General features: G+C 44.3%; 1 protein-coding gene across 1 annotated transcript; it reads left to right on the top strand.

Moving 5' to 3' along the window:
* The first annotated feature begins 1,537 nt into the window (after positions 1-1,537).
* Positions 1,538-9,313, top strand: Olfr286 (olfactory receptor 286). Its single transcript, NM_001011779.1, has 4 exons — positions 1,538-1,812; positions 4,675-4,765; positions 6,693-6,810; positions 8,347-9,313. The coding sequence occupies exons 3-4, from the start codon at positions 6,806-6,808 to the stop codon at positions 9,311-9,313; spliced, it is 972 nt and encodes a 323-aa protein (NP_001011779.1). The 5' UTR covers positions 1,538-1,812; positions 4,675-4,765; positions 6,693-6,805.
* The last annotated feature ends 208 nt before the right edge of the window (positions 9,314-9,521 follow it).

Below are 9,521 nucleotides of genomic sequence, written 5' to 3'. Positions count from 1 at the left end.
CTGAAGAAATTAAAAGGGAAAATTTAAAATCCCTAGGATTTTTGAGGATTCACTGCAGAATTAAATGAAAATGAAGCACAGTCTACCAAAATCCACGAGGTGCTATGAAGACCCTGCGGTGCACCTTTAATCCCAGCACTCGGGAGGCAGAGGCAGGCGGATTTCAGAGTTCGAGGCCAACCTGGTCTACAAAGTGGGTTCCAGGACAGCCAGGGCTACACAGAGAAACCCTGTCTCGAAAAACTCAAAAAAAAAAAAAAAAACTCAAAAAAAAAAAAAGGAAATACTAAACCACCAGTGTGAGCAGGAAGTGTCTAAAATAATGTGGATTATCACCATTGCTCTTAGTTACACACTGTAATGACATAGCAAAATCTATTGCTGAAGAAACCACACACTATGGATATATGACATAGAAAAATCACAAACTGATCAAGAAACTTCCTGCTGGCTAGATCTCATAGTGCCAGAGGTGCTAGGCTGGCAACCGGCTGAGACAAGACATAAGTGGTCTTTACCTACTGGTGTTCCTTGCATGCAACAATACTGACCTGCCAAGCAAAAGATGGGCACTGGTCACAATAGTGGCGTGACCCTTATGTGGTAACTAATTTCTAAATGGATTTGAGGACCACTCCAAAAGAGAGAATTTCATGTCTGATGTTACAATCTTAGTCAAAAGTCCACGACTAGGGGTGGGAGGGAGGGTGGATCATAGGCCACAGAGTAGAAGACATCATTGCTATCTCGCCAAATGGTCATGTTGTCAACGTGCCTTCTAAATATTTGTATCTTATTTGTATCCAAAGACCTGGACTGATCTCAACCTTGGTCAGAAAAGCTTCTTTTTTGCAGCAGGCAGTGGTCAACACAGGAAGATACAAACAACCTGGCAAGGGGCTGAGATATGAGATTTTGAGTGCTCGTCCCTAAAAGGAACATCTTTCCCAGCAGACTCCATAAACATTGAGAAAGAGGGGGTAGAAAGAATGCAAGAGCTGAATGCTGTTTTATGGACACATGCTCTTACACTCAGACAGCTGCTGTAATGCACGGGATTGTGTAAAATCAAGCCCTCCAAAACTCTAGCAAAGATACAGGAGATGCCCTCTAGTCCCTGCCCCATAACAAGAATCCATACATTGGCGGCTGATTTTGCAGAGACAGGGAAGGTAGTTTTTTTCTGTGAGGGTGTGGCCACTGGTAGAAACATTTTCCGTGCTCCAGGGGATGACCCACACATACTCATACACACATGGGCAGCAGTAATTGAACTTAGTGGGTTATCAAAAGAAGAGAAGAAGGCGTGACATTGGGAGAGGACTCGCTGGCTATGAAAAGATTAGAGGTGGGAAATGGGGGGAGGGGGATATGGTGATATCACGTTGTCTACATGTATGAAATTATCCAAGAATAAAAAGAAAGACAAAGAAACAAAAAGAGAACTCTCAGAGATTCCAGGGTGTTTTGTCAGTAAGCAGGTCCCGCTGGGAGTCTAGGAGTGTACTAATATAACTGGGCTCCTGAATTCCATCCAAATTAAGACACCCTCCAAGAGCAGAGCCTTTGTCAGTTAGGGCCAGCTTCCCATTGGTGACCAGTAAAAATCAGCTCCTTCCTCCTTCACATTGAAAGACCATTGGCTGCCCTACTACCCCCCCCCCGTGTGTGTGTGTGTGTGTGTGTTTACTGCAGCTCACAATCCTATAAATGTCCAGGGGATTTGCAACATAATTCATCACACCTTCGCTCCGATGTAAGGATCGACAGGACCCATGACTCCGCCTGAATGTGTCTCAGCTCATGGGAAAGGTTAGTGACTTCTTGTCCAAATGATAGCGGACCCTGCCTTCTCTGGGGTATTCTAGATTCCAGCCCTTCCTAATCGCTTATCCAGATCATACCTGCACCCCGTCTAGCTCTGTCTCTGCCATCCCAGCTCTGTCTGATTTAGATGCTTCTTCCTCTGTGTCTCCCTTTTGTGTTACCATCTTGGACTCGGTCTACCCACCTGCCCCGGCTCTGGTGAGAGGAGGACGGCTTGTGTGTCACTGTCAGGATGAATCTCCTTCTGAATTGACCTGTGTACATGGAAAGAACATGAAAAGCCCCAAGTGTTCTCAGAGCCAGGGACTGGGGTGGAATCATTCCAAACATCTAGTTCAGGAAGTTGCCTGTGCACCAGTGATCAGAAAGTCCTGTTACACTTATGCAGATATCATTGTCTTCTGTTTGATTATTCATCTAAGCTCTCTATTTCTATGACTCTTAACTCTTTCTGCCTACGTCCCTTATTGCTTTAATTTTTCACCATTTCCTCATCATCTTTCAGAGGCAGTAACAGAAAGGGTATTGTCCTACCTCCGTCTCTATCCACTTAAATAACTTGTTATTAAGTGGCTCAAGGGGAGAGAGATTTGAGGATCCTCAAGAGTCAGTTTTGCCTCCTCTGCCCTGAAGTTATTGACAAGTGAATGCATTTGTGCATTTCTGGGGTTATGTTCCCCATCCATAAGTCAGATGCAAGAAACCCTCTGACCCACTCCCCATGCCTGGCTCACAAGCTACACACTTGGGAATGGAGGTGAACTACGGAGTTCTGCAGAAACCGTTGTTGCAAGGGCTATATTTTCACAGTCTGTTCTTGTTTCCTCTTTTCCTAACGTTTGCACCCATTTCTGTATTGTCTTCCTCTGCCCTACCTCCCTTTTATTTGCCTCCTAACTGATCTCCCTCCCTCTTTCCCAGTTACTGCTTTCTTTTCGATCTTTTCCCTGAGTGAATAGATCTCCTGTTTGTCTGTACATTTTCCTTTCTGATTTCTTGGATTTTATATGTGTGTGTGTGTGTGTGTGTGTGTGTGTGTGTGTGTGTGTGTGTGTGTGTGTGTGTGTATAAGCATGTCTTGCAGAGGTTTATAAATCCATTACAATGAGGTACGTAACACAAGGATCCAGCTCTTCCATATTCTCTGAGACCTACAGAATAAATGAAATTACAGAAGAAACAGAATGGGCTTTAAGAATATGACAAGACTTTTTAATTAAATTTGTTTAAATTAAGATATAATCCCATCACTTCTCCCCCTTCTGTCCCTTCCCCTAATACCTCCTGTGTGCCCCCTTCACTCTCTGATACCCTCTCTCTAACTACAAGCAACAGGACAGCTATCTGAGAACTCTCCCATCTAGAAAAGTGGTCTTTAAACAAACCATCCAGATCAAAATCTTCCAAGATCTCTTCCAATATGCATGGTGCAAGAAGAAAAGGGAAAGGAGAGAGTGAAGAGGAGGCAGTGGGCACGTGTCCACAACCCCTGCTCATCACTTGCACTGATCTTAGCATTCCTGTTATCCATCGATCTTACACCAACCCACACGAGAAAAAGATCTTAGCAAAGGGCTCTGCGCAAGAGGCAGAACTGGGGTGTACGCAGGCTTTGAGCACCCACAGTCTGAACACACAAGGTAGAAAAGGCTAAACGTCTAGACCTGTTGAGGGCCAGTGTCAGCCACTTCCTGTAACCAGTCACATCCAGACACAGGTACGGGTCACACACTGATGCAGTGTCCCCTGGAAGAGAGAGGACCCTTCCAGCCCCCTTCCACCTGGATATGCCTTCTCACAGACACTGTCACGGGTGAGCGAGATAGTCAGCCCTTTGCTTTATAGTGGCCCAAAGTGCACAAAAGCACTTAACACACTATCTTAAGTTCATATCAGGCAGCGCATAAGGTATATAAGAGATATACGTGAATTTTGTTTTCGGATTTGGGGGTTCCTCCTCGAGCTATGTCATTGTATACAGATGTGGAGCATCTGAAAATTAAGACACTCTGGTGTCGAGCATTTCAGGCAAGAGATCCTCAACTTGATTTTGTTTATCTAAGTTCAATCTTTGAGCTCTGGGTATAGATCTACAGTACCAATAAATGGTTTTTCATGTGCAGATATTGGGTCTGAAACAAATGTACACTTTCCCTCCCTAATTCTGTCCCTGTCTTTGAGCAGCTAACTGCTTAGTTCTCTCAAAGGCTTTCAGATATGGTGAGATATCACCTTGTCCTATGTTGGTTATTTCTACAACCAGAATGTGTTTTTTAAGTTGGTGTAAAGAGTCCTACAGCTCTTACAAGCATGGCTGTGTTACAGTCACTGAAGACCCCATCTAACGCTCACTCTTGCTGTTATCAGCGTCGACAACTGACTTATGGCTCCTTCCAAACCTCTTCTGTGCAAACAACCAAACCCTCTACATCTAGAGGCTAATTCTCTGTGTGTGTTAGCTGGACACATTTTCAACTAACGTTTCTCTCTTCTTCTTGGGGTCTTGTGAGCTTGAGAATGTTTTAGAAAAGGGAGAGTCTCCTCCGTGTGGTCTGTTCTTTCACATTAAACAGCCCTGAAGGGATAGATCTCAGGAGGAACTTACGATCGGGTTTATTGGATCGTTTCCATTTACAGACAATGTTGGCTGGCTTGGTCTTGTACCTGCAGTCATGGCCCCTCTAAGGTCACATGTGTGACGGTGCTGTCATGTTCTGCAAATGCTGTTTTGTAGTGAATGTCCACTACCTCTGGCTTTAACTGTAATTCCTGAGTTTTGGGAGGAAGGAGTATGATACACTTGTCCCAGTTAGAGCTGAGCGTGTCAGCGTCTTTCATTTGCTGCAGATCATTCGTGGGGCTCTGTACAAATCGCCGTCGGCTGCACAAGTGCTCCTTTGCTGTGGGCTGCGAGATGCATCGGTTTCTAGAAATAAAGGTAAGGCCTCGGGAGGATATTTATTACTATGTTCGCTTAGCAGAATAATATTACTGGGTTCCTCTTAGGAGCCTATAACCAAGCCCAAAACAGGGATTTGTCCCAGTTAAAAATTATAATACTTAAGAAATGTGTTGAATTTATCTAAGCCATAGTAAAGAAAGGCTTAAACATAAATCTCACTCTTGCTGAGGCTGGAACAAAATTAATTCCACCCGGAGACTGGTAACTGAGACTTAGTCATGAATTCAGAACCAGTGTCTCTTCATTCCAGGAGCAATCCTAGCAATTATCTAAATATTGATTCCAACATGCCGGAAAGGGAACAAAGTGTGATACAACTAGCCCACCGTTGGGTCCATTGATTCATTTTCATAATGACAGGTCACCTAGAATTCCTACATATCAAATTCATCATATTTTATATATGGTGACTTACAGTATTTCAACTCTCAGAGTTTTCTAATTTTTTTGCAACTGTCTAGACTCAGCAAGACACACAAAAATTGTATGTCTTGTAACACACACACACACAAAAAATGAAATAAATGATTATCCTTCTTACAGGTCCATCATTTATAAGCAATATTTTGAGGCAAACGAAATTTGCTTTTAAGTAATGTGGCCATGACTATTCCAAACACACTGGCATACATCTTGCTTTTTTTTTTTTTTGCTTCATTTTAATTATAATTTATCATGAGTTCATACATATAATTTTAATAACTACAAGTTATTTTATTTCTCTCAGTAACAACAATCCCCATATGACAGTCCCTAACCTTCTCTATACAAACAATGCTCAGATGTGTGATTTTTTGTGTGTAAAGATTCTTAATTGGTAATTTGTTAGATTACAGTTTTTAAGCGGATGTGTCTACTTATTTAGTAAGCTTCTGTAATGTCACTTGGTGCCAAAACACTTTCTCAAGAATTTTTCATTTCGTCCTCTGGATAACCCAATAGTATCAGAGCCTTCATTATTTTTGTTTTGGAGATGAGGAAACTTAAGTCAGTTCTGGTTATGCTGTTGGCAAAGTGGAAGAGCCGGGGTTTAAATTCAGGTGGTAAATGGTCTCTACATGAAAGGAATGGATATAGTTCGATTAATTCTCTGAGAATCTCATACCATATATTTTGGTCATATTCTCCCCCAACTCCAAGAGCAACTCCTCATTCCAAACACCTCTAATTGCTGTACTTTCTGTCCTTTAAAAAAAAATTTAACAACCCATCAGCCTGAATTTGTGATGTCTATAAATTCAGTGTGAGAGCAGCCACCAGCCTCAGGAACCACATCCTTAGAGAAAACTAGCTTGCTCTCTCTCTCTCTCTCTCTCTCTCTCTCTCTCTCTCTCTCTCTCTCTCTCTCCCTCCTCAAAACCATCAACTGTCAATAAAGCTCCATTAGTGGTGTATCACCCCTCTCCCTTCCTGCTAGAATGTCCATACACTTGACCTTGTGCAGGCAAGCTCAACCATGATGACTTTGTGCGTACAGCAGTCCAGTCATGTCTGGAAGACAGTTTTTCTGCAGTCTTTCCAGGCCTCTGGCTCTTACAGAGGCTTACCTTTAAGGTCCCTCTTCCAAAATGATCTCTGAGCCTTGCGGGAGGGGTGAGACACAGACGTCCCGCTTGTGTCTGGATGCTCTTGGACACTTATTCTTTGCGTTTTGACCAGTTGGGAGCTTCTATGCTAACCACTATTTGCACGAAAAAATTTTGCTGATGAAGTCTGAGAGCTTACACTAATCTATGAGTAGAGAGATGCGTTTAGAAGATATTTTGATACTGTGTCCATTTAACAAAATAGTTAGGCTGTGCTGGCTAGTTTTATGTCAAAGCTAGAGTGGTTTGGAAGAGGGAGCCACAATTAAGAAAATGCCCTTCCAGATTGGCCCGTGTTAACAAGCCGTTTTTTTCAGAGTGGATCTAACATCAGATGTTCTCCCTGGGGTAGCCGAGCTTTGTACACCATGAGGTCCCTTCTCTTATCTGCTGCAGCGATTCTGTGACTGACCATTTTACACACAACACAATGAGGTAAGGCATGAATCCTTCTAAGAGTCCCATTCTGTAAGTGTGCCACTGCCTAGGGAACCAGTGTCCCTGAACATTGTAACAAATATCCCCGGTCATTAGTAACAAATAATTTGACTAACAGCAAAATAAATTATACTTAAAAGCAAACATAGTAAATACTCAAAAGCCATCGCTTCCTAATTTGGTCACTACATTTAACATCTATGCTTTCGTTTGTACGCATGACGTGAGTGCATGAGTGTCTGCGTGTATATGGTGTGTTTACATGTGTGCATAATATAGGTATGTGTGAGGAGGCATATGCATGGCATGGCACATTAGTGGAAGGGGGAGGACCAGCTCAGGTTTGGTCCTCATCTTCCATCTTGTTTGAAGCAGGGTCTCTTAGGGGTGTCTGTGGATTCACTGCATTTGGAGCCCAGCTGGCTCTGATGCTCCCAAGGATCCGCCTGTCTGGATTTCAGGGTCCTACAAGAGCCCTGGGATTAGAGTCACACCCAAATTCACGTGGTTTCTAGAGATTCAAATCTCAGGTCCTTCCTCACATTCCTGCAAGCACTCCACCCACCAAACCATCTCCTGGGGCCAGGAGTAGGGCAAAGGGGTCATTGGCAAAGAAATTTCTAGAATCAGAGTCTCCAGGTTTGAACTGGAATGTAAACTATTAATGTTGGTGCCTCCAGGGTGTCAATGTAGTCTCAGCAGTTACCAGATGTTCTGCTGTGAGATGCAGAGGACAGGGGTGGGAGAGCTGTGGATAATGATGTGGGGGCTGAAGGTAATCCTTAATCTCTCTTCATCTCTTGCTGTGAATCTTAAACCAACTTCTCTCTCTCTCTCTCTCTCTCTCTCTCTCTCTCTCTCTCTCTCTCTCTCTCTCTCTCTCGTGTGTGTGTATGTGTGTAGGAGTAGGAGACTGAAGATGGTATTTCAGGACCAACCTAGTAGACACAAAGTCCTATAAACGATTCTTGGTTGATGGTCACACGACCACAGCCTACAATAGCATTTTCTGTACCTTTAATAGAATTTACTGTAACTATAATTTGTTATTTTTTTTGTTTTTTATTTTGTTGTTTATTTACCCCCAGTCTGTGCTTATGGAAGTAGGTTTACCCAAACAGCTTCTTATGCTCGTTAGCCTTTGCCAACCTGACACAAACCCGAACATACCAGGGAAGAAGGAATCTCAGTTGAGGAACTTGCTTCCATGAGATGGCCCTGTGGACACATCTGTGGCACATTGCTCTAACTGCCTATTGATACAGGGCGGCCCAGCCCACTGCGGACAGTGGCAAGTTTGGGTTGGTGTGCTTGGACACCATAAAAACACGGAGCTGAACAAAACCAAAGATAGAAAGCCAGTAAGCGGTGTTGCTCCACAGCCCCTGCCTTAAATCCCTGCCTATGTGCTAAAAAATAAACCTTTGCCTCCCCAAGTTGCTTTTAGCTACTACTTTATTGCAAAAACAGAGCGGCAAACTATAAAGCACGCCTATACACTGTCCCCTCACTTGTCCTTCCTTCTTGAAGCAGACCCCAAAAGGGAGACTCGAGGAACAGCAGTAGCACTGTGACTGAGTTCATCCTCGTGGGCTTTGAGCAGAGCTCCCCTTCCACACGGGCATTGCTCTTCACCCTCTTCCTGGCTCTCTACAGCCTCGCCATGGCCATGAATGGCCTCATCATCTTCATCACATGGACTGACCCCAGGCTCAACAGCCCCATGTACTTCTTCCTTGGACACCTGTCTTTCCTGGACGTCTGCTTCATCACCACCACCATCCCACAGATGTTGGTCCATCTGGTGACCAAGAACCACACTGTCTCCTTTGCCTCCTGTTTGACTCAGATGTATCTGGTTTTTGGTGTGGGTGTGGCCGAGTGCATCCTCTTGGCTTTCATGGCCTATGATCGTTATGTTGCCATCTGCCACCCACTGAACTATGCCCAGATCATGAGCCAGAAGGTGTGTGTCAGGCTGGTGTGTTCTTCCTGGATCTTTGGGATGGTCAATGGTATCCTTCTTGATTACATGACATTCCGAGGTCCGTTCTGCAGAGAAAACCACATAGAGAACTTCTTCTGTGAGGCTCCCATAGTGATCGCTCTCTCCTGTGGGGACCCTGAGTTCAGTCTGAAGGTGATCTTTATGGATGCCATTGTGGTGTTGCTCAGTCCCATGGTGCTCATTGTCACTTCCTATGCCCGCATTCTGGCTTCCATCCTCCGCAGGGCCTCCTCCGCAGGTAGGGGGAAGACATTCTCCACATGTGCCTCCCACCTGACCGTGGTTGTCTTTTTCTATACCTCAGCCATGTTCTCTTACATGAATCCCCGAAGTACACACGGGCCTGACAAAGACAAGCCTTTCTCTCTCCTCTACACCATCATCACCCCCATGTGCAACCCGGTCATCTACAGCTTCCGCAACAAGGAAATGAAGGGGGCCATGGGGCGGGCTCTTGGGAGAGGCAGCCTGGCTCAGGCAGAGTCTGTCTAACCTGAAATTCCCTAAATGAATTCAACCTACTGGAAATAGATGCTTATCCCCTTTCTAGCCTTTATTCCCAATGCTGGAGGGCTCCAAGAAAGACATTCATGTCTTCCTTGACACCAGACTCAGACCTTGTAGTAATTTCTCCTGATGTCTAAGGCTCATATCTTGAGTTGGCTTCCAGCAAAAACTGAGCCTCTCTGATTTCTCTTGG

Source organism: Mus musculus, chromosome 15 (genome assembly GCF_000001635.26).
Source record: "Mus musculus strain C57BL/6J chromosome 15, GRCm38.p6 C57BL/6J".
In the NCBI taxonomy this organism is placed as follows: domain Eukaryota; kingdom Metazoa; phylum Chordata; class Mammalia; order Rodentia; family Muridae; genus Mus; species Mus musculus.
The sequence above is the reverse complement of the archived record's forward strand: the minus strand, read 5'-3'. Positions and strand labels throughout refer to the sequence as shown.